This window comes from Phyllostomus discolor, chromosome 6 (genome assembly GCF_004126475.2).
Source record: "Phyllostomus discolor isolate MPI-MPIP mPhyDis1 chromosome 6, mPhyDis1.pri.v3, whole genome shotgun sequence".
Taxonomy (NCBI): domain Eukaryota; kingdom Metazoa; phylum Chordata; class Mammalia; order Chiroptera; family Phyllostomidae; genus Phyllostomus; species Phyllostomus discolor.
Genome location: NC_040908.2, coordinates 167026755 through 167048939, shown reverse-complemented (window position 1 = coordinate 167048939; position 22185 = coordinate 167026755). Strand labels below are relative to the sequence as shown.

Genomic DNA, 22185 nt, shown 5'->3' with positions numbered 1-22185 from the left:
CGCGGAGCCTGGTAGGGGTAGAGAGAGGCCAGACTCCTCCTGCAGCCCCAGAAGAACTGGACTGACAAGTAAGTGGCTTTATCGTAAAATTGAAAATAATATGAAAATGTCTTTTTTATTTCTGAGTACAAAGACAGAGACTGTCAAGACTATGAAAACTGGTCAGAGGCCAGGAAGGACAAAAAGGAGGCTCTCCCGGCCTGGTGCGCGTGTCCAGGGCCTTGTCACGGAGGGGCGGGGGTGGGCGTGGAGGGGCAGCAGCAGAGCCCCGGCCGGCTGCGGGGTACGTGCGGGAGGCCCACCCGCCCGCCCGCCCCGGAGAGGGCCCAGCTCTCTGTCCCTCGGAGCCTCCCAGGACCGGGGGCTGAGGACAGAGGCTACCCTAGGCCTTGGGGGGCCCCCGGCTGAGGCGGACAGGCGTGGGGGAGGGAGGGAGCCCGAGGGGCCGTGGGAAACTGTCTCACTCTGGGGCTGCAGGGGTCTCGGGCAGCGGTCGAGAACGTCCCCAGAGTGAGCACCTTCGGTCTCTACCGCACCCCCGATTTCAGAGAAAGTCTTGAGCCCTTGGAGGGGTGGACGCGGGTCTGAGGCTTCGGGCTGGGGGAGCTGAGGCTGGAGTGACGGGGTCCGACCCCCTGGGGCGGAGCTGAGAGGCGTGCGCACAGGCTGATGGGAGTGAGTGAGGGTGCTCGGCCTGGGGCTGTGCTCAGGCACCTCCGTCTGTGGCTAAGGGGGCGTGGGCGTGCGCGTGCGCGAGGGCTCAGGCCTCGCCCTCCTCCCCACTGCCGTCCACGCTGGCCTGCCTCACCACCTTCCGGACCCTGGGTGCGGAGGAATGGCCAGCCTCCTCCTGCTCCTGCACCTGCCCCTGCTCCTGGAAGGCCCGGGTCCGGCTGGCCACCAGGGCGGCGCTGTTGAGGGCAGCCACAGACTGGTGAGACTTCAGGGCAGGCCAAGACCCCTTGTGGGCCTGCGGGCCTCCCTCGGCCTTGGAGAGCTGAGGGGAGGGCTGAGGAGGGTCTTTCTCTGAAGATTCGTTTGAAGAGAAAACCTGGAAGGGTGAAAGTATAAGGAGGAGGAGAAGTGGAGCACAGGGCCTGGAGAAGGGCAAGTGCAGAGTGTTTGTTGACTGAATACAAAAAAACCTGAGCTCCTCATGAGTCACACTTCCCTCGGAGGGAAGCCAGCTTCCCAACCCCCCTGCCCTTGCTTTGCAGCCCTCACCCGCTCACAGCTGCTTTCTGGCCTGGGAGCCCCCTCAGCTCCCTGCACCTGCCATGCCTCTGAGGTCTTCACCTCCTGCTCTTGCACCCTCTGCCTTTGGGCAGCCCGTTGTGAAGCACCTTCCAGTGCCGGGCCCTGAGCTGGGTGGGCGCAGAGTGAGCACACCTGCCTTTAGGGACCCCCACACCCATCCACTGACCACCCGTCCTTCCCCGTCCTTCCACGCCCAGTGCCGGCCCCTCCAGGGAGACTCTCCCAAACGTCCCCTCCCTCTGTGAGATGAGCCCCCGTCCCCCAGGCGGCCAGGACTGTGGGCGCATTGGCACCACAGCCCCTCTGCACCTGCCCCTAACGCGTTGCCTCTCGGGTTTGGGAGGGGCTGCCGAGATGGCTGCATCCGCCCCCATCGAGGGTCAGCGGTCAGCGGTCTAGCTCCTGGCCCGGGGAGGATGCTCTTGCACGGCGGGGCAGCCCCGTCCCTTAGGGAGCAAGCAAATCCTTCCGTTGGGCTGACAGCTGCTGGCAGCCTCCAGCCCAGGGCTGGCTCCCAGAGAGTCCCCTGGGTGCCCCGCTCCCACAACTGCCTCCAGCTCCCATGGAGGGCAGCGCTCACCTGCCCTCATCAGGGCTGCTCGGCTGCTTGAGGGGACCGACGGGAGCTGCCTAGGGCACGGCCCCCTGCTCAGGTGGCCCTCGCTTAGCGCGGAAAGCTGAGCACTAGTCCTGGTCTTTCTCGGTCCTCCTGCCACTGGCCCCCTCCTCCTGTTGGGCCCGTTCTCCCCCCCAGCCCCCAGCCTGGGCTCCTTCCTCAGCCCCAGCCTCACCTCTGGCAGGTCCCCAGCCTCGGAGGCGCTCTCCAGCTCTGGGGGGGGCTCCAGGAGGCTGATGGACCTCATGACCCCGCGGAGGTTGATGCGGGGCCTCGGCCCAGGCTCTTCTCTTGCGGATGCCTGGCTCTCCTCCAGGCCCACAGCCATCACCTCCCCACTGCCCCCTGGTTCTGGCGGAGGAGGTGGGAACGGTGTGGAGACCTCGGGGGCCAGGGGCTCCTCTGGGGAGGCCCCACCCACTTTCTGCTCCCAGACGTGGCTCTGGCGGCTGTGGGAAGGTGGCCCTGAGTCAGCTCTTAGGGACCCAGTAGCTGCCCCCCGCGGCCACCTCCACCACTGGTCTCCTCCCCCTTGCCCTCCACTCTGTACCTGGCGGTCAGGATGCCCTGGTAGGTCTGCAGCTGGCGCAGGAAGCCGGGGTTGGGGCGGGCGATGGGCCGCAGCTCCTGCACGTGGCGCAGGGCCTGCTCCAGGCTCCAGCCGTACTGCTTCATGGCGTAGGCCACCACCGTGGCTGCCGAGCGGCTGACGCCCATCTTGCAGTGGACTAGCACTCGGGTGCCCTGTGCTCTGTGGACGCAGGCCACGGTCAGCCCCCCTCCCCTGTCCCCTCTCGGGGAGGGCCCTTGCTGTGTGGGGGCGGGGCAGGGCAGGCAGCAGGCGCATCCCCAAGACGGGGAGGGAAGGAAGGATCCTGAGGGCCGGAGCAGCCAGGAGGCGGCCACGGGAGCTCTTGCCCCTGGGGCGGGGGCGGGGTAGGCAGTGGGGGTGGGGACAGCCTGACCTGGCGGCCTCCACAAAGCCGTGTGTCTCCTTCCAGTGAGGCAGCAGCTGGGCCGACTCCTCGTCCCAGAGGCGCACGTTGTGGTAGGTGAACCGCTCGGGGTAGAAGTTGTCGATCTCCCGGGCCATGTTCAGGATGTGGCTGACCCTGCAGCGGGGTGGGGCAGGGGCGCAAGGCCAGGCTGACGTGGCAGGTGCCCCCGGCCCACTGGCCGGCAGACCCGGCCGACTTGGGTGTTTCTGTTCAGTTCTTGGTCCTGAGTCTGGTGGCGGGTGGCACAGGGCTGGCAGGAGCAGGGGGCTCGGACCCCGAGCCAATCGCTTCACCCAGCGGGCTCGTTTCCCCACGAGTCCAGGCGGCTGCCGGGGCGGCCGGCAGCACCGAGCCTTCCATTGGTCTCGGAAGCCAGCCCGAGACCGGCTCGTGCGCACAGCCGAGACTGGGCGGGTCCACAGCAGTGGGGTGTCCCAGCGCCCATGGAGGACGAATGACAGGAATGCATGACAGGGAGCGGAGGCCAGGGGTCCCTGGAGAGGGGCGCTTCCATCTGCCCTCCACGGCGTGGGCAGGGAGGAGCGGGCCAGGGAGCTGCCGGCAGGCCGGCACGGTGGCTGCTCCGGCCTGGCCCAGGTCCGTGCCCAGGGGAGGAAGGGCCCCAGGACCGGAGTTGGAGGCTGAGTTGGCAGCTGCTGAAGGGAGCCTGGGGGGCTTCCGACCAGGTGGCCCCTCGAGGGGCGGCCAAGCGTGGGGAATGACAGAGGGTGGGCGGCCCCGAGGGGGCCCGGGACCCTACCTGTTTCTCTGCAGCTCCTCCAGATTCGCCGCATTCCACTCCGAGCCCTGTAGACAGGCAGAGGGCCGGTCTCCCTGCGCCCCGACCGCGTGGTCCTCCCCTCCCACGCCCCGCCCTGCAGCTCACCAGGTAGAGGTGGGGGAAGATGCGGGAGGCCCGGTCCTGCTGAGCCATCAGCAGCAGCATCTGGTTATCGATGAAGTCTCGGTACTGCTGGAGAGGGCATCCCAGGCGGAGCTCCAGGGCCTGGCGGATCTGCAGACAGGAAGGAGACGAGAGGTTCCCGACGCCTCGCCCATCCCGCCCATCCCGCCGGGGCTTCTGAGGACAGCAGCCGTCCCGTCGAGACTGGGAGCTGAGGCCAAGCATCCGGCACCGGCTCGGGCAGGAGGAAAGCTGGGTGGGAGGGCTCCCCAGGCGGGAAGACTCTGGCCCCCTGCTGGAGGGCCCCGGCCCCCCGCCTACCTCTTTGGAGGTGATGCTCTCCAGGTCACTGGTGTCCAGCACCTTCCACAGCTCAGCCCGGATCGCCTGCTCCATCTGCTCCTGTTCCGAGGACCTGGGAGCCGCACCCGTCAGTCCAGGGGCCCCTTCCCTGCCCGGCCGTGGCACCCCCTCTTCCTCCCCTCCCTCCACTGACCGGCCAGGCTCAGCACCGGGAGGCCTCGGAGACTCCAGGTCGGCCATGGTCGTCCACTCGTTGAGACAGGTCTGGTCGGAGCTCAGCCTGTCCTGGTAGTGGCTGGCCCAGGTGAGGGCACTGCCCCCTGGCACCAGACCGCTGCCGAGAGCCGCCTCACACGCCTGGTGCAGTGCCTGGAGCGCGGCCCTGGGGCAGAGGAGAGGCTGGGCCGCACCGCCCTCCCCCTGGCTCCTACCCAGACCCTGCAGCCGCCTCTGAGGAGAGGCCGGCCCGAGGCTGGCCTGCCCTGGCGCTCACCACATGGTCCGGATGGAGATTGGCTTGAAGATTCGGCTCTGCCCACCAGACGTCACACTGAAGCCCCTGAGGGAGACCAGGCAGGGGTGGGACCCCACTCCGGGCCCTGGGACAGAGCCCTCAAGAGGCCCACGCTCTAGACACCCCACAAGGCCGGCCCTCAGAATATGTGCACATCCTTTGAGCTTCCAAATAAGCCTTTTGGCCAGCTATGGGGTGGCTGAAACTCAGAGAAGTTGAGTGACTCGCCCAAGATCACACAGCAAATCTGAGGTAGAGCTGAGAGCAGGCCCAGGCCCCAGACACCCAGCCTGGCATTCTGCAGCAGCTCCCCAGCGCCCCGCCCCCAGCACACACCTCACGCCCTCGGGCCCCTCTTCTCTCCTTTCCCCTGGCTCCAGGTACCACCTCTTACCCATCTCCATCTAGGTACACCTGCGTGTCACTCCAGAGAGGCAAGACCAGGCCCAGGGTGCAGCTGGGGGAGCTGGCAGGACACAGAGGAGAAGCCGTCGTCCCCCAGCACCCCACTTCCTCGCCGCCCCTCTTCTTCCCCCTGCTCCCACCTGCTGTCAGGGAAGTCCACTCCCAGGAGGACCGTCTCGTCCTGGCTCACGTGTTCTCTTGTGGAAACTACCAGCAGGTAGCGGAGCCGGGGAGGCCGTGCTGCCTCCAGCTGGACCGCCTGGGAAGGCGGGGAGAGGGAAGCCCAGGGTCACAGGGTGCAGAGGGCCCTGCGCCCCTACCCCAACCCGACACACGTGGGGCCCGGAACAGGCGGGCCGCCTGCTCCCTCCGTGCCCGGCCCCTCCTTCCCAGACACCAGGTCCGTGGTTACATTCCAGCGGTTCCCAACTTTTGGATTCACGGCCCAACAAAACATCTTAGAAGATTTTTCTTCAAGGGTGTGTGTGTGCATGTGTGGAAAAAAAGGAAGAGGCCTAATAAAGACTGCCCACTTTTTATTCCAGCCCAGGAAGGAGGCTTAAAATAACCCTTTCACTTGCCCTTACCATCATGTCATTCCAGAAATGCTTCTCACTAAAGAAACACTAAAAACACAATCTCGCAGTAAAAGACAGTGTTTCTGTGGAATTAACTCCGCTTCACGAGAGACTGACTGCAGCTGGGAACTGGTCCTCCCACTCCCCCCCTGCGTCCAGCCCACTCGGCCCCTCCCGCACACCCCTCCCGGGGGGGCGCTCAGCAGGTCCTCTGAGCTCCAGTCTGTTTATGGGCAACAGGAAGGTCTTGCTGGGGTTGCACAGAAACCCGCCCCCTGTGCAACCCCAGTTCCTGGGCCTAACTGGGCCCCCAGGGCTCAGGCAGAACAAGCTTCCCGGTCCTTCCCCAGCCCTTCAGAGACCTGAAGACAGGCCCTCATCCTGTTAAAACAACTCCAGCATGGTCGCCAGGGTCGGGGTAACCCCCTCACTCCCAAAGGTGCTCCCTGCCCTCACACCACTGCTCCCCAAAGACACACACACACACACTGGCTCCATTCCGACCCCTTCCCTCCACCCCAGGGGTGGCACTCTCCCCCGTCGGAGGTCTCTGGAGGGCCCCTCACCAGGCGGATGTCATCCTGCGGTCTCAGCAGCTCCACCATGAGATGAAGATGCTGACTCTGCTCCTGTTTCTGGGGACTCGGGGGCTCGTGCCCATTGTCTGTCTGGTCTCCGTGGAGCTGCTCCTCACTCAAGGCTTCCTCCTCCTCCTCCTCCGGCTCGGGGCTGGGCTGGGCCGCATCTCCACCGTCCCCTCCGTCCTGCAGCCCCAGGACGGCCCCGTGGAGCACTGCAAAGCTCTGCCTGGCAGGGCGGCGGGGAAACCCTCAGGGCCCACTGTAGGAAACCCGTAGGGCGGGCAGGGGTGCATCCGAACCCCCTGGAGGGGCCCATTAAAACAGGTGTCGGGCCCCACCTGCATCGGGTCAGCAAGTATAGAGTGTGGAGGCCTGTGAAAGTGCCTTTCCAACCAGGGCCCTGGTGATGGGGCCCCCACACTTCGAGAGACACTGCCCTGGAAGCTCTGGAGCACCCCAGTTCACCTCCTCTCATCTGAGGGGACTGCGTGTCGGTCGCTCCCTCTCCCTTGCCACCTACCTAACTCAGAAGATGCTGTAAACTGCACGGGGACCCAGGAGTCCTCTGGCCCCGTGGCCCCATCCTGACCTTTGGCTTGTGACCACTGGCCTTGTGACCACAGGGTCTAGCTGAAGGAACCCCAACTGACCAGAGCAAAAATGAAAGCGAAGGCAGCCAGGCCAGAGCTGCCGGCCATGCCCAGTGGCAACATCACCCCAAGTATCTGGCAGTTGGCTCTGGCTTCCAGCCAAGCTCTCCAGGAGGGCAGGGGCCAGGCCTGGTGGCCGGATGGAGGTTGCAGGGAGATGCTCACCTTCGCTGGAGCCGGCTCCTGCGCTTGGACGCCTGGTCCTGCTGGGAAAGTGGCCCCCAGGGCAGAGTTGGGGGGTGCGGGGTGGGAGGAATTGCCGCCCCCGCCCACCCCTGTGGGGAGTGAAGCAGAAAAGGTGTCAGATACCCTTCTCACCCCAGTCTGCTCATCCCCAGAGGCGCTGGGGGCGCCAGGACCCAGGTCCAGGTAGGGCAGCAGGGGGATCAATGTGGGTGGGGTGCTAGCGTTTGGCACAGATCTGGACCAGAAAGGGGCAGGGCCTCCACTGGTTGCTCTGGCGCTCAGCACTCAGGGTCTTGCCTTGGCTGAAGTTCGTGGGAGCCTCAAGCCCCCTCCCCACCCCCAATCCCCTACAGCCTAAAACCTGGGGTCCACCTCCCCACACCCGCAGCCTCCAGAGGCGGCTGCCCGTAGGCGGGACGCGCTCCCCCGGGCCCAGCTGGTCGCTGGCTACGTGGGCAGCACCTCGGCAAAGTCAGACTCACCGGCGGCCCCACAGGCGTGGAGCAGCCGCTGGACGGGGGCGAGCGGCTCACTGTGACCAGAGCCATGGGGTCAGGTGGGAGACACCCGGGCCAGCACTGGGCACAGAGCCCTCCCACAGCCACAGGACAGTCCCTGCCCTGCAGGACCAGGAAGGAGAGACGGGAGCTACCAGGGCCTGGCACCTCCTTGGGGGCGGCCCTTAAAGGGCCAGACGCCCGGCCAGCCCGGCCAGCAGAGCCGGCACTAAGCAGACGTCGCCCCGCCCCTCCCGTCTCCTCCGGTTTGGCCCTCCTCGTCCCAGCCCTGCAAACACTTTGGGGGCGGAGCCGGGGGCGGGGTACAGGTGCGGAGCCCGGCAACCTGCAGGGAAAAGGCCGGAAGGTTCGGTCCCTCCTCCCAGGAAACACCTCTGTCCCTGCCACTCCCAGTTAGGTCACCTGGGCTGTGCTTTGGGCCACAGCAGGTCTATTACCCGTCGGAGGTGGGGCCTAGGGAAAGCGGGGCCGGGAACTCAGGTATGAGATCAGAATGGCTCTTAAGTTAGGGGGTCCCCCAACCGTAGTTCTCCACGCTGGTGAGTGCTTCCACTGTCTGCACGAATCACTGGGAGACACGCAGAGCTTCAGGGGGAGTCAGCAGGGCTTTAGGACTAACCCCTGAGGCTCACGGGAATCCTCAGGGCCACCTGGGGAGGTGAGCAGGGCAGGGCTGAGCGGGTCACAGATGAAAGTGACTTGCCCTGAGCACTCCCACAGAACCCGCCAGAGTCAGAGCAGGAACCCAGGCCTGGGGTGCAGGGGCCTCTGGTTGTAAGCAGAGTCTGGAAGCCCAGCCTCTCTCCCTCCTGACGGGAGCACGAGTGGGTTCTGGGGAAGCGAGACTGGGTAGCAGGAGGAATCCGGGTCTGCGGTAGGTGGGGCAGGGCGCAGGCGCACTGGCGTTTATGGAGCACCCGTTCTGTATGGGCACCCAACACCTGTCCGCTCATTTTCTCCTCCAGGCGGCTGAGGGGGTGGGGGGTGGTCTCATTTTACAGCTGAGGAAACTGAGGCTCAGAGAAGCTTAAGGGGGTGGCAGCCAGGATTTGAACACAGGTCCGAGGCCATCGACCTTGTCTCCCCTTGGCTTTCCCCACACTGAGCAAGCAAGCCTGCTGCTGAAGGTCTCTTTATTTCCGTCTTGGTCTCCAGTGCAAGCCCACCCCCAGGGCTCCAGGCCCCAAACTCAGTAGCAGACAGTTTATAAATAAATAAATTACAAAAGCGGGTAGGGGGAAGGCCCCGACAGCCCTCCCAGGGGCTGGGCGATGGGTGCTCAGTGCTCCGTGAGCGAGAGCCGCAGGATCCGCTGCAGGTCCTCCTCCTCCTGCTGCCCTCGCCGCTCCCGCTCCTCCTGCTCCCGTGAGGACAGTTCCAGGGCCAGGCGAAGCTGCTCCTCGAAGCTCGGTGGGGCCGGGGCTGGGGGTGTCCTGTGAGGGGAGCCCGGGCCTCCCGGCTCAGTGGACATCTGCAGGCTTTCCTGGAGGGCCCTTGCAGGCCAGATGGGACAGGGAGGAGAGACTGGTGAGCACCAAGGCTGGGGCGGAGGCCCAGGGCTGGGACATGGCTTTAAAGGACAGGGACAAGGACAGGGCAGCTGGGACCTGGGAGACCAGAGAGAGGAGACAAGGTGGGGCCCTCTCTTCCCATCCCACATGCCACCTTGGGTGGTGGGTGGTGGGTGACGCTGGGGGAACCGGCACCTCCCTGCTACCCGCCCCACCAGCCAAGGACCTCCTGGCTTGCAGGTCCCGGAGGGAGGGCAGGGCTGAGACAGGGACCTAGTAGGTCCCAGAGGACCTCACCGCTCCAGCTGCAGCTGCTCCTCATACACCGCCGTGGCTTGGGGAGGAGGGTGCGTGCCAGGCCGGGTGTTGGTCAGGGCTTCCCAGACAGTCACCTGCAGCAGCCAGAGGCCAGAGCTGTCGCCCCTGCCCCACCTGCGCCCCCCCCCGCCCATACCCAGGGCCCAGCCGTGCCTGCGGCCCACCTGCTCCGCCTCTGTGCCGGCCTCAAGCAGGCTCTGCTGGATGGCGAACTGCAGCAGGTCATCGTCCTCGTCACGGAGGGGCTCGCTGCGCTCTGTGCCCAGCACGCTGTACCCCTCAGGCACCTCGAACACGGCAGGGTCCACCTCACACGGGAACGGGCTCCCTGGGGTGGCAGAGGGGCCGCATTCAGGCCCCGGGACTCACTTGCCAGCACGCTAGGCGCCAGCAAGCCCCTCCCTCCACAGGAGTACCTGAAGCTGCGACAGCGGAGCCGGGGGCTGGCACCCACACCGAGCTCAGGGGCTCATCACAGCCACACAGGTTGCTGAAGGTGATGCGGGCGTTGAGCACATGGAAAAGGGGAATCTCTGTGAGGAGACAGCCACGCCTGAGCCACTGCGGCCACAGACCCACCTGTGCCCGGCCCCTGCGGCCACAGCTACCCCACTCCCCAGAGCTGCCCGAGGACCCCCTGCCTGCCCACCAGCTGCTCACCGATCTTGACCGGGAAGCCGGGTGGGAGGCGAAGGGTGATGAAGTCTCGCAGCTTGGCAAAGTGAGCGTTGCTGATGGCCATCAGGTCAATGATGGGCGTCACCTGGTCACCCAGGGACAGCGGGTGCTCCTCACTCAGCCACAGTGTCGCCTTGAATCTGCCCAGCCAACCACGGGACGTGGGTCAAGGACCCTCGGGCGGCCTCTCTGCTACAGCCCACCCACTCCAGACACCTGCCTTTACTCTTGCCCTTCGCCTGGTCTGGGGTGCCCTCTTCTCTGCTCAGCTGCCCCCGTCTGCCTCTCCCAGGAGATCGTGTCCTTCTGACCCTGTGACCCGAGCTGCTCCCAGGCCCTGGGCTCCGGCTGGAGCCATGACGGTCTGTGCCGGCTCCACTCATTGGGGTGAGGGCAAGGCTGGGCCGCCGGCTTCGGTCCGGCCTCACCTGCAGCCTGCAGCTGGCTGGCGCCTCCCACTCTGCAGCACCTGTGGGCCCAGCACAGCCCACGGGCCAGGACGGCTGGGGTTCGAATGCACTGGGTGGCTGAGAGAGTCACGTGAGGCCCCTGGGAGGGTGCCGGGGCCATTGTAAGCTCTACATCCCGGCTCCTCAGACCCGCACGGCGCCCTTGTGAGCAGGCAGCCGAGTGTGACTTCTCGTTTACTGGAGACCGACCACGCTCTCGAGGGCCGTACAGCCAGGAGGTGGCAGGGCTGCGGGCCTTTCCGCTTTGCTCCAAGCCGGCCCCCAGCAAGTGCTCCTTACACTGAATAGAGAACCACACCTGGGTGGTGTAGCTCACCCGTTCACTCACTCGCTCACTCACTCCCTAGAGGAGAGTGACCGGTGCTCTGGGCCAAGCCCCAAACCACGGCTAACGCAGACCCGGCTCCTGCCCCCAGGGAGCGGAGTCTGGAGGGAAGTGAGCTGGGTCAGCGCACCCCCCAACTCCAGGGGGCCCATCTGTGACAGGCGTCAGTTAGCACCAGGGAGACTAGGCGGGGGTCCCCGTCCTTGAGGGAAGTCCCCAGATAGCCCCCGACCTCACCTCTGCACTTTGCTGGACATCTCGATGGGGCGGCCGATGTTCCGTGACTCCAGGCTGAAGTTGGGGTCGAAGTATTCATCCGGGGAAATGGCTGTGGGATTGGTGGGGCTGGCTGTCTGCTGCACGGGGACCTGGGTGGGCCCCAGGACCTGGCTTAGTGCCCGGGACGGCGCCTGCCCGGCCCTGCCCCGCGGCCCGGCCCGCCCCGCCCCCGGCCTCGGCTCACCCCGTTGTGGGAGGAGTGCTGCTGGGCCATCCCCAGGAAGGACTGGAACGGCGTCTTTCCCCCTGAGGAGAAGGGGGGGCCCATCAGGGGACTCCGAGCCACTGCTCCTCCCGGGCTGTCCGCACCCACCCTTCACCCTGGGAGCCTCCTCCTGTCAGACGGGAGATGGGACGGGCGGGAACGGGATGACCCCCCAGCTCGTCCGGTTACGCTGGCCCTCCCAGCCCCAGGTGACCCACCGCAGGTATGACTGGGCAGCAGGCAGGCGCACCTGAGTTTACCTTTGCTCCTCGACTTGTCCTGATCGGAGAGGTGCTCCGTGCGTGTGCGTGTCACCAGCTCTACGTTGGTGGCACTGTACACCTGGACAGCAGGGGGGGCACAGGGCCGCTGGGGGCTCAGAGGCTGTTTCCCACGCTCAGCCTCGCCAGCACGGGGCCCGAGTCCCGCTGTCCCCAGGAACAGGTGAGATCTCGCTCCCCACAGTGGAGAAGGGGGCAGGTTCTGAACCCCGGGAGGTCACTACTGAGGGGGAAATGGCCCCAGTTTCATCTCGGGACCCTGGGTGGGGACCCGTGCTGTAGGTGATGCCTACATGCTCAACAGGGGCGGGGCGCTTGGCCCCGCAGAGTCTGGGGCCCCATGGGGCTTCCAGGGCTCATGGGCTCCCCCATCTCTCCTCCCACACGGTGGACACAAGAAGGAGCGGAGTCCCTGGGCCTTGCCTCCCCCCCCCAGCCCCCCTCTCCACCAGCCTCTCCTGCCTTGGCCTCGTAGCCGCTGACGGTTTCCATCTTCTCAGACCGCCAGCCCCAGATGCCACATTTGTTCCTGAAACAGAACAGGCAGATGCTCACGAGGATCCACCCCACCAACCCGAGCCACAGCCTTCCCTTCCGAAGGCCCCCTCCAAGCCCTGGCTGGCGTAGCTCAGTGGATTGAGCGCGGGCTGCAAACCAAAGCATCGCAGGTTTGATTCCCAGCCAGGGCACATGCCTGGGTTGTAGGCCACGACCCCCAGCAACCGCACATTGATGTTTCTCTCTCTCTCTCTTTCTCCCTCCCTTCCCTCTCTAAAAATAAATTAAATCTTTAAAAAAAAAAAAGAAAAAAAAGCCCCCTCCAATCAGCCTTCTCACTGTGAGACCGCGGGGATCTTGAGGAGGATGTCTGGACGGCTGGGACAACGGAGCAGGGACCAGGGACTGGGAAGTCCCGAGGAATCACTGTTAATTGGTCAGGTGTGACAGGGGCGTCGGGGCTGGGCAGAAAGACGTCCCTATCGGTCCGAGTCGCGTGCAGAAGCGCTGACTGGTGAGGCGATATGCCCTCCAGGATGTGCTTCAGGACAGGGGTGCCGGGAGCCCTGGCCGGCATGGCTCAGTCGGCCAGGCGTCCTCCCACAGAGCGGAAGGTCACTGGTGTGGTTCCTGGCTGAGGCACGTGCCGGGGTTGCGGGTTTGGTCCCCGGTCCGGCGTGTGCAAGAGGTAACTGATCAACGTTTCCCACACCGGTGTTTCCTCCCCCTTTCCTTCTCCCCCCCTTCCCCTTTCTCTAAAAATAAATAAATATCATCTTTAAAACAGTCCAGAAAAAAAGGGAAAAGGTCAGGAAGGACAGATTCAGCAAGCCTGGCAAAATGCTGATAAGGTGGAAATTGGGTAATGAGTATTTCATAATATTCTCTCTTCTTTCATAGGTGCTTGACATTTTCCATAATAAAAAGTTAAAAATAAAAGGATGTCTGATTCAACGTAACAGGTAGGGACTTCCGTGCGTCCCTCTCATCCGTGGAGAGGATGAGCAGGCAGAGGACCAACCGGGAGCCAGAAGGCCTGAACACCACCGCAGGCAGAGCCTAACAGGCCTCCTCAGGACACCCCACCTAACCACGGCAGAAGGCTCATTCTGTGCCGGTGCACACGGGACACTTCGGGGGGGACTGTCTGCTGGGCCACGAAAGAAGCCGAGGTGAAATTTAAAGGAGAGAAATCGCACCATGCGTGTTCCCCAGTCACGATGGGATGAAATCAGAACTCAGTGACGGAAACAGATACTCAGGAAACTCACAAATACGCGGAAAGGAGACAACACACTCCTCAATAACCAAAGGATCAAAGAACAAACCAAAAGGGAAATCAGAAAATACTTTGAGATGAATGGAAATGAACACACAACATGGTAAAACGTACGGGGCGTTGCTGAAGTCGTGCTTAAAGGGAAATTCAGAGCTGTAAATGACGATATTAAGGAAGAAAAAAATTCCAAATCAATAATCTAACCTTCCCCATGAAGGCGCTGGGAAGAGAGTACACCAAACCCACAGCAAGCAGAAAGAAGGAAATAATATAATAAATATGAGAGTGAAAATTAACGAAATACAGAACAGAAAAACAACAGGGAAAATCGATTAAACCAAAAGCTAGTTGTTTGAAAAGATCAACCAAACTGACACACCTGCAGCTGGCCCGGCCAAGGAAAGACACAGGACTCAAACTACTAAAATCAGCAACGAAGGGGGGCTGTTCCCGCGGCCATTACAGAAATAGAAAAGATTATGAAGGAATACAATGAACAATTGTACCCAAACAAATTCGATAATTTAGATGAAATGGACAAACCTTCTAAAGGGACAAAAACTGGCAAAACAAACTCAAGAAGGAATAACCTACTAGACCTGTAAAAAGTACAGAGCTAGCCCTGGCTGGCGTAGCTCAGTGGATTGAGCGTGGGCTGGGAACCAAAGTGTCCCAGGTTCGATTCCCAGCCAGGGTACATTCCTGGGTTGCAGGCCATAACCCCCAGCAACCGCACATTGATGTCTCTCTCTCTCTCTCTCTCTCTCCCTCTCCTCCCCCCTTCCTTCCCTCCCTAAAAATAAATAAATAAAATCTTAAAAAAAAAAAAAAGTACAGAGCTTAAAGTGGTAATAAAACAACTACTCACAAAGAAAAGCCCGGGCAAGAGGGCCTCACCAATGAGTCCCACCAAACCCCGAAGGAGCATGAATACCGATGATTCACAAACTCTTGCAAAAAACACCCAAGGGCCGCCACACTGCCTGCCCCATCCTGGGAGGCGCTGCCCAGACGCCAAAGCCAGGCACACCACCAGACAGCTACGGACTAAGTCCCGTACTAAATGAGTACAAAACACTAGCCGACCAAGCCTGGCAACACAGGGGTTCTTTCACACCCCGTGACCAAGTGGAATTCATCCCGGGAGTACACGGTTGAGTCAACATCTAAAAATCAAGTGATGTCACACACAGCAATAGAATTTTTTCAAGGTACATGATAGACACAGAAGAAAAGCATCTGACAAAGTTCAAATCCTTTCATGATTAAAAAAAAACACTTAACAAAGTACAAATAGAAGGAAACTTCCAGAACCCAATAAAGGGCACCCCCACTTAACAGTGTATGGCTGGATTCCTTTCCCTTAAGGCCAGAAACAAGACAAGGATGCCTGCTCCTGCCACGTGTATTCAAAACTTGACTGGAGATTCTAGCCAAAACAACTGGGCAGGAGAAAGAAAGAAAAGAAATCCAAGCCCCGGCAGAGTAGCTCGGGCAGTTAGAGCACTGTCCTGATACAGCAGCGTCGTGGGTTCCATCCCCGGTCTCGGCACATGCTGGAAGCAACCCATGCATGCATAAATAAGTGGAAGAACAAATATGTTTCTTTCTTTCTCTCAAATCAATCAATTTATTTATTTATTTAAGAATTTTATTTTGTCTTTTTTTTAAGATTTTATTTATTTATTTTTAGAGAGGAAAGGGAGGGAGATAGAGAAACATCAATGTGTGGTTGCTGGGGGTCATGGCCTGCAACCCAGGCATGTACCCTGACTGGGAATCAAACCTGCGACACTTTGGTTCACAGCCCGCGCTCAATCTACTGAGCTATGCCAGCCAGGGAATAAATTTATTTTTAAGAAAGAAAAGAGCCCTGGCTGGTGTGGCTCAGTGGACAGAGCGCCGGCCTGTGAACGGAAAGGTTGCCGGTTTGATTCCCAGTCAGGGCACAGGCCTGGGTTGTGGGCCGGGTTCCTCTTGGGCGGGGGGGTGGGGCGTGTAAGAGACAACCACACATCCATGTCTCCCTTTCTCCCTCCTTTCCCCTCTCTCTAAAACCAAATAAATAAAATCTTTTTAAAAATTAAAAAAATAAATTGTGCTAGGACAGCTGGAGAGTCATGTGCAAAAGAATGGAGTTGAACCTGTACTTCCCACCACATATAAACATTAACTCAAAATGGTTCAAATGCCCAAAAGTAGGAGCAAAGACTGTAAAACTTCCAGAAGAAAACACAGGAGAAAATCCTCATGACTCTGGTTGGATTTGGCAAAGTATCATTTGACACGAAACTAAAAGTTTACAAGCAACGAAACGTAACGAGCAACAGACGAAAAAAGTAAGTAACCTGGACTTCGTGAACATTGAAAAAACGTTTGTGTTTCAAAGCGCACCACCAGGAAAGTGAAAAGACAGCCCACAGGACGGGCGAAAACATTTGCAAATCACTTGTCTGATAAGGGACTTACGTGTAGAACTTGTAAAGAACTCTTACAACTTCATAATAAAAAGATAACCCGATTTTTCAAATGGGCAAAGGGTCTGAACAGACACTTGTCCCAAGAAGACACGCAAGCGGCCGAAGTGCACGTGAGGAGATGCTCAGCGCCAGCGGCCAGCGGAGAAACGCGAATCAGACCCCAGCGAGACGGGGCTGCACACCCGCAGGGTGGTTAGAATCCCAAGTGAGTCACTGAGTGAACAGTGTGCGACAGGAGGACCTGGAGTGCCTGGAAGCCGCGCACACAGCCGGCAGGAACGGGAAATGCCGCAGCCCCTGCGGCAAGCAGCCTCGCGGTTCTTCAAACAATGAAACATCCAGTCACCACGTGACCCAGCGGTTCCACTCCTAGGCATACGTACCCGAGAAAAGTCAAAACACACTCGCATACGAAGAGCTGGACAACTAACGCTCACAGCAGCATTGTGCACACGGCCCAGTGGCAGCAGCAATCCTAACGTCTGTCAAAGGACGGATGCATAACGAAACCTGCCACGTGCATACGACGTACTCAGCCACCACGCGGAACAGAGCCGGTGCACGCTACAACGTGGGTGCACCCTGAGGACATTATGCTGAGTGAAAGGGGTGAGGTACAAAAGACCACGTGTTACAGGGTTCCATTCACAGGAAAGGCCCAGAGCAGGCAAACCTAGAGAGACACCACGCAGGTCGGTAGTTGCTGAGGGATGGGGGTGAGGGGTCAGGGGAGGGGACTGGTAGGTAAAGGATACGGGGTTTCTTTCTGTGGTGAGGAGATGTCCTGAAATGGAAATGTCCTAAAATTCACGTGTCTGTGAATGTCCTAAAAGCCACTCAATTGTACACTTGAACTAGGTGAACTGGATGGTATATGAATATTTTATCTCAATAAAACCGGCTTCCCTTTTAAGTGTTTCTGCAGCCTGTGGTTGGAACTGGGGCACTCTGGCGTGGGGAGTCGGGTTCCGAGGCTGCGCACTCGGGGCTCTGGCCTGGGCACAGCTGTGCTGCCGAGGAGCGGACCCGGGCGCAAACAGCTGCCCTGAACCACGGCCTGAATCCTGTTTTTATGGGAGAACGTGAGGCCAGGAGTCAAGGAACTGGGGGCGCCCTGACCCAGCCTCCTCCCCAGGAAACCAGCTTCCAGTATGGACAGGCATGCGCAAGCTCCAAGGTTGCCACAGGACGCACAGGTGACCGGTCTCGGGGGGACACTTGTCCCTGTCCCTCATCTGGGCAGCCTCTGCAAGCGGCTTAGCCTCCCAAACCAGGAACCTCAAGGTAACTGCCCACAGTGTGGCCAGGTCCCAACTGACCTCTCGAAGGCCACGTTTCGAGTGTCCAGGTGGGTGGAGACGATAGGAGAGGTGAGGCGGCTGGCCACGTGCTCCTCGCTGGGCCGCATGGCGGCCAGCAGTGCTTCTGGCTCATGCAGGGTGAGCCCCAGCACCTCCGTGTGCACCACCTGCCGGTCGTGGTCCACTTCCATCACCAGGGCTCCGGCCTCTGCCAGCCAGGGTCGGGGGAAGGGGGAAAGTCAGTAGGCCCCAGGGGGTGGGTGGAGGGCCATCAGGGTACCCTCAGCCGCTTGCTGCTGTCGAATGGGTTCGGCCTCAGCCCCTGTGCCCCCTCCACCCCCAACCTCTGTCCCCACATCTGGGGAGGGGACAGAAAGGACAGCACTGTCTTCACAAGAGACAGGAGACTCTCCCAGACCTGCAGTGACCCCCCCAGAGCTCACCCTGGCCCTTGAAGATGAAGCTCCTCCGGCCGCGCTGCCAGGTCATGTGCTCGAAGCCCAGGAGGCTGGTGTCCACCCGCAGGCTCTCGCCCCGCTTCCACACGCGGTACACGTCGCTCGGGCACATCTTGGACACGAGGGGCACTGCAGAGGGCACAGAGGTCACCGGCGTTCTTTCCCAAGGGCCCCACCCCAGGCCCCTGGGGGGCCGAGCGGTCCCCACTCACCCCAGCTGGTGAACTCCCACTTCATCTCCACGTAGAAATCGGGGGCCTGGGGTGGACCAGAGCGCTGTCAGGGCCCGGGGCCCTGCCTAGTGCGGGGCCCGTGGGCCTAGGTGGCTCCTTGCCCGCAGCGCCTGCTTCTGGGAGCCCAGCCCTTCAGCAAGTCCTGAAGCACCGCGTGGCCCCACAGTGCCCCCACACCGTAACCAAGCTCCGCCCAGCGGAGGGTGGGCCAAGTGGGGCCCTAAAGAGGTCTTTAAGTCACTAAACCACAGGTGGCAAACACAAGGCCCGCAGGCCGAATCAGGCCCTCCACCTTGTTTTATCCCACCCGGCACCTTGTTTCTAACTGGCTCTTGCTTATCAGTTAAGGAGTAGTTACATTTATACAGTCCTGAAATGACATTCGGACCTTTGAAGGCAACCTTGAGGCTGAGGTGGCCCCCGGTGACAATGAGTTTGACGCCCCTGCACTTGGCTAAAAGCACCTGGGGCCCAGCTCAACCTGGCCACCGGCCTGCTGGGGGGCTCTGGGGAAGCTCCTGCCTGCGCTGGGTCCCAGAATCGTCTCCTGTAAAGGGGACACAAGGACCTTCTCTGGGCCTGGGGAGCAGGAGGTGACATGTTCTCCCAGCTCCATCCCCCACTCCGGCCCTGAACCCACGTGTTTTGAGAGGATGGACAGGCATTCATTCCAGCAGTCCAGGCCACATCCGTAGAGTCAGATGAAACCCTCCCCCCAGAAAATCTGCCGTCAGTAGGAAGCCCCTGATCTCAAGCTCTGGTGAGATCTCTGGCACTAGGAGACCCTCGATGCTGGGAAGGACTCTCCTCCCCAAGGGCCCCCCCTTGTCCACGTGGGCCTGGACTCCTCTCTCTCCTATCTGACCCTGGGCTGGGGTCCAAGGAGAGGACTCTGTCGACAGGGTTGGGAAAGCATGCTGCCCAAGTTGGGCTCCCCCCGACGCCAAGCGTGGCATGAGTGACCAGGGCGACCCCCATGCAGCCTGTCACAGCCCCTTGCCACCGGCACTTCGCCCCTCCTACAGGCCACACCTCCGGGCCCCGCCGTACCTGGCGGAGCTTGTTGAGCAGTTCCGGAATGCCGGCCAGCCGCTGCGTGGCCCTCTGGTAGTCCCGGTACTGGAGCACCAGCTGCACCATCTCGGGGTCCCCGGTGCTGACTGCCTCCTGCAGGACTGGGGGCACAGAGCTGCTGAGCGGCGCTCTCTCGATGACCCCAGGCCTGGCAACCCCACCAACGCCACGGTCAGCCTCAGGGGAGCCCCTCTGCCCTCTGCAGTACCTGCCCAGCCCTGGCAGCTCTCTTTGCCCACGTTGGCATTGTGTCGAAGGAGGACTCTCACAGACTCCAGGTTCCCCAGGGACACGGCCAGCTCCAGCGGGGTGCGCCCCCGAGGGTCCTCCTGTTCAATGTCATGCTGGGGGAGACGGGACACTCAGCACAGGGCAAGTAGGAAGAGGCGGAGGTAAGAAGACCACCGGGTTGGGCAGGGATGGGAGTCGCTATGAGAAGTAAGTAAGGCAGATCGGCGATGGAGATGGCAGAGGGTAGCCTGGTTGTCCCTGCAGGGATGGGGAAGGGGCAGGTGGGAAGGGCCGGCCCACCTCTCCGATGCTCTGCCAGTGCCAGAGCTGGGGGCCCAGTGGCGGGGCCTGGTCAGGCAGAGGTGGAGCTGCGGATGTCAAGGACCAGGCTGGCCGTTCTCAGCCTGCTCAGGGGTGGTGCGGCGAGAGATCGGAGACTGGGTGCAGGGTGAAGCCGGGCGAGGCCGCGCGCTGGGAGCCGAGGCCAAGGGGCTCAAGTGAGAGGGGCAGATCACCTAGGTTTCGATCAGGCCGGGAAGGGTGAGCGGGCAAGCGGCTGCGGCACGGAGCAGGGACCGGAGGCCTTCAGGATGGAGGCCAAGGCTTTGGCTGGGGGGCCCGGAGGACGGCCGGGGTGCCCGGCGGGCCTCACCTGGCGGCTGTGCAGCGCGGCCTCCAATTCGCGGTGCCGGTTCGCCCAGACGAGCCGGTGAAGCGGGAAGGTGGGGCCCGGGCCGGCCATGCTGGACCTTAGCGCCGCATCCCGGGCGGGCGGGCGGGCGTGGCGGGGGCGGTCCGGCCCAGCCTCGGCGGGTCTGAGCTACGCCCACCGCAGCCCCTGAACCCCGGCACCTCCGCGGCAGTGGCGGCGGCGGCGGCGGCGCAGGCGGCGCGGAGGGCGGGCCTGGAGGGCGGGGCTGAGCCGGGGCGGGGCCTCGGACCGCGCGCCCCTCTCCACCCACGGCCATGGCAACCGCACCCGGGCTAGAGCGCGGGGAGATCGGGCCGGTGGCGCTGCCCAGCAACCGGGGCAATCACGCGCGTCCGGGGGGAGCCGGGTCCCGGTCTCCACCGGCCTCGGTGAAACTAGGGTCTGCAGGGGGCGGTCCGGAAGGCGGAGCCTGATTGCAGCTCCGTCCGCGGCCTGCAGGGGGCGTCCCAGGCCCAGCGCAGACCCCTCCTAGCGAGGAAGGAGGGGATGGAGGAGGCCCGGGGGTGGGGCGGCTGGGCGAGGGGCGGGGAATGGGACCGGGAAGTGCGCGCGCAGCGGGCAACCGTTCGGCTGCCCCTGGGTTACCCTGTTTCTGCGACTGTCCTGCCCGTTTCCCCCTCCACCCGCTGTCTTCCTAACCCAGCCTCCGCCCGCTTCCTACCCGCGTAACACCATGGGTATCGACTATGCCTGTGCGTGCGGGTGAGAGGCGGGAGGTGCTGGCTCGCCTCCTGGGCACCTTCAAGATGCCCCTCAATGATGGCCAGCTTAGCATGAAGCACCCTCCGCAGGGACCGGAGCCCGTCTGGTGGTGGCCGCACCCCAAGACAGCCCCACAGTGCAGGGAGACGCTCCCGCCGCCCCCGGAGCCCTGGAGTGAGGGACAGGAGTACTGAGGAGTGGGGAGAGCGGGCCTGGCTAGCTCTAGACCTCTCCTGGTGGATGACTGCCCACTGTGAAGGGCTCTCACCCACTGCGCGGATCCCTTTTTGCAGAGCCTGCCCTTTGTTGCGAGTGTCAGGAGGAAGGAGGGTTTCGAAATCAGAGCCGGCCCCTCACCCACAGCGGAACCAAGGTGCAGGCCGCGCTGGCCGGGCGCTGGCCCTGTTACCCGGGTTTCACGGTCTGTTACCAGCCAGGCCTCTGGTCCTGCCTGGTCTTGTTGGGTGATGAGGCAGCGCCAGGGCTGACCAAGGCTGACCCGCTGGTCTCAGTGTCCCTGCTGGTAAAACGATCGGCCGGTTTGATCTAGGAAGTTTGAGCTCCTCTCTGGGCTGGGAGGCTGGTGGCCATTTTCACCCTGCCTTCACACGTGGCCAGGTGGCACCTGGGGGATTGGGGTCACTTTGCCACCCCATCCTGTGGGGTTACCAGGTCACCTGGATGACAGTGGGCAATGAGCGTGGGTGTAACAGCAGCGCAGAGGCCTCTGGATGCCCAGACCTGTACAGTCAGGCCCTGCTGGCCGTCGCTGCCGCGGCCCTCCTCGGCCTCCACCTTTCTTACAAGGGGCTGCCCTTCCCCAAGCCTCCTCCGCCCTCCTCGCCTTATCAGGACTTTCTCAGGCCCAGCGCCTCTGGCCTCTGCCATTGAGAGCACACCTCCCTGACCCTTGGTTCCCGATTCCATTGTCTTCCCAACCCTTTCCCAGGGCCTCTCCTCTCCCCCACTCCCAGCCTCATCAAGCGTCCTCCTGGCCAAAGGCTGGTCTGTTCCCACCAGCACCCACCAGATGCCATCTTCACGACCGCACTTCAGTTCCCTCTGGGACATCTCGGTGCCCGGTGCACCACATTATCGCATCAGCGTGCCTGAAACCAGATCCGGCCACATTCGCCCTCCTCTCTCCCTCAGATCAGGGGTGCCCCCTCCTCCCGCTGGCATGACTCTAAATGGCACCATGGACCTCCCCAGGTGGCATCTTGGACTCCCCCGCCCTCACCCCTAAGTCCCGCCCATTCCTCGTAGGCCGTGCTCTTCCCATCAGGCCTCGCTGCCCCTCTCTGGGCCCAGCCGCAACCACTGCCACAGCGCCATCTCTTCGCTGGACAGACACTGTCCCCCTGCCTCCTGTGCTCCGCCTCCCTCCATGCACCCCGCACACGGTGACCGACCACTTGTTCTACAGCCGGCTCCCACCACCCCAGCCCCTGTCCAGGGCCTGCAAAGGCCTCCCCGAGCCCAGTCAAGTTCAGACTTCACATCCATTCCCTTCTCCGTCCGGTGGTCACAAATTGCATGCCGGGCTCTGGGCCAGGCTGAGCCTGGCATTCAAGGCCTCCCAGGCCTGGCTCCTTCCTGCCGTGATCCTGCCAGCCGGAAGCACTCCCAACTGCCTGGCC

The 22185-nt window shown here is 62.3% G+C and overlaps 2 protein-coding genes across 5 annotated transcripts; both read right to left on the bottom strand.

Annotated features, from left to right (window-relative positions):
- Positions 1 to 464: 464 nt before the first annotated feature.
- On the bottom strand, positions 465 to 7723 carry SSH3 (slingshot protein phosphatase 3). Of its 2 annotated transcripts, none has more exons than XM_036029758.1 (14): positions 7475 to 7723; positions 6972 to 7012; positions 6142 to 6382; positions 5138 to 5256; positions 4987 to 5058; positions 4572 to 4637; positions 4272 to 4460; positions 4097 to 4190; positions 3758 to 3886; positions 3632 to 3678; positions 2839 to 2985; positions 2424 to 2624; positions 2049 to 2322; positions 465 to 1051 (listed from the first exon to the last, which is right to left on the bottom strand). In XM_036029758.1, exons 1-14 carry the CDS (start codon positions 7538 to 7540, stop codon positions 761 to 763), a joined length of 1977 nt encoding a protein of 658 aa, XP_035885651.1. In that variant the 5' UTR covers positions 7541 to 7723; the 3' UTR covers positions 465 to 760. The 2 variants fall into 2 exon arrangements, with proteins under 2 accessions (XP_035885651.1, XP_028371927.1); XM_028516126.2 differs by having other exon boundaries at positions 6972 to 7009; positions 7475 to 7722.
- Positions 7724 to 8624: 901 nt separating this feature from the next.
- ANKRD13D (ankyrin repeat domain 13D) lies at positions 8625 to 20028 on the bottom strand. Of its 3 annotated transcripts, none has more exons than XM_036029760.1 (15): positions 19784 to 20028; positions 19109 to 19244; positions 18877 to 19001; positions 17806 to 17851; positions 17579 to 17722; positions 17154 to 17343; positions 12040 to 12106; positions 11547 to 11638; positions 11276 to 11337; positions 11050 to 11140; positions 10000 to 10157; positions 9756 to 9872; positions 9504 to 9667; positions 9319 to 9413; positions 8625 to 9003 (listed from the first exon to the last, which is right to left on the bottom strand). In XM_036029760.1, exons 1-15 carry the CDS (start codon positions 19871 to 19873, stop codon positions 8790 to 8792), a joined length of 1791 nt encoding a protein of 596 aa, XP_035885653.1. In that variant the 5' UTR covers positions 19874 to 20028; the 3' UTR covers positions 8625 to 8789. The 3 variants fall into 3 exon arrangements, with proteins under 3 accessions (XP_035885653.1, XP_035885652.1, XP_028371491.1); XM_036029759.1 differs by having other exon boundaries at positions 11050 to 11168; positions 11557 to 11638; XM_028515690.2 differs by having other exon boundaries at positions 11050 to 11180; positions 11557 to 11638; positions 19784 to 20027.
- Between the last annotated feature and the right edge of the window lie 2157 nt (positions 20029 to 22185).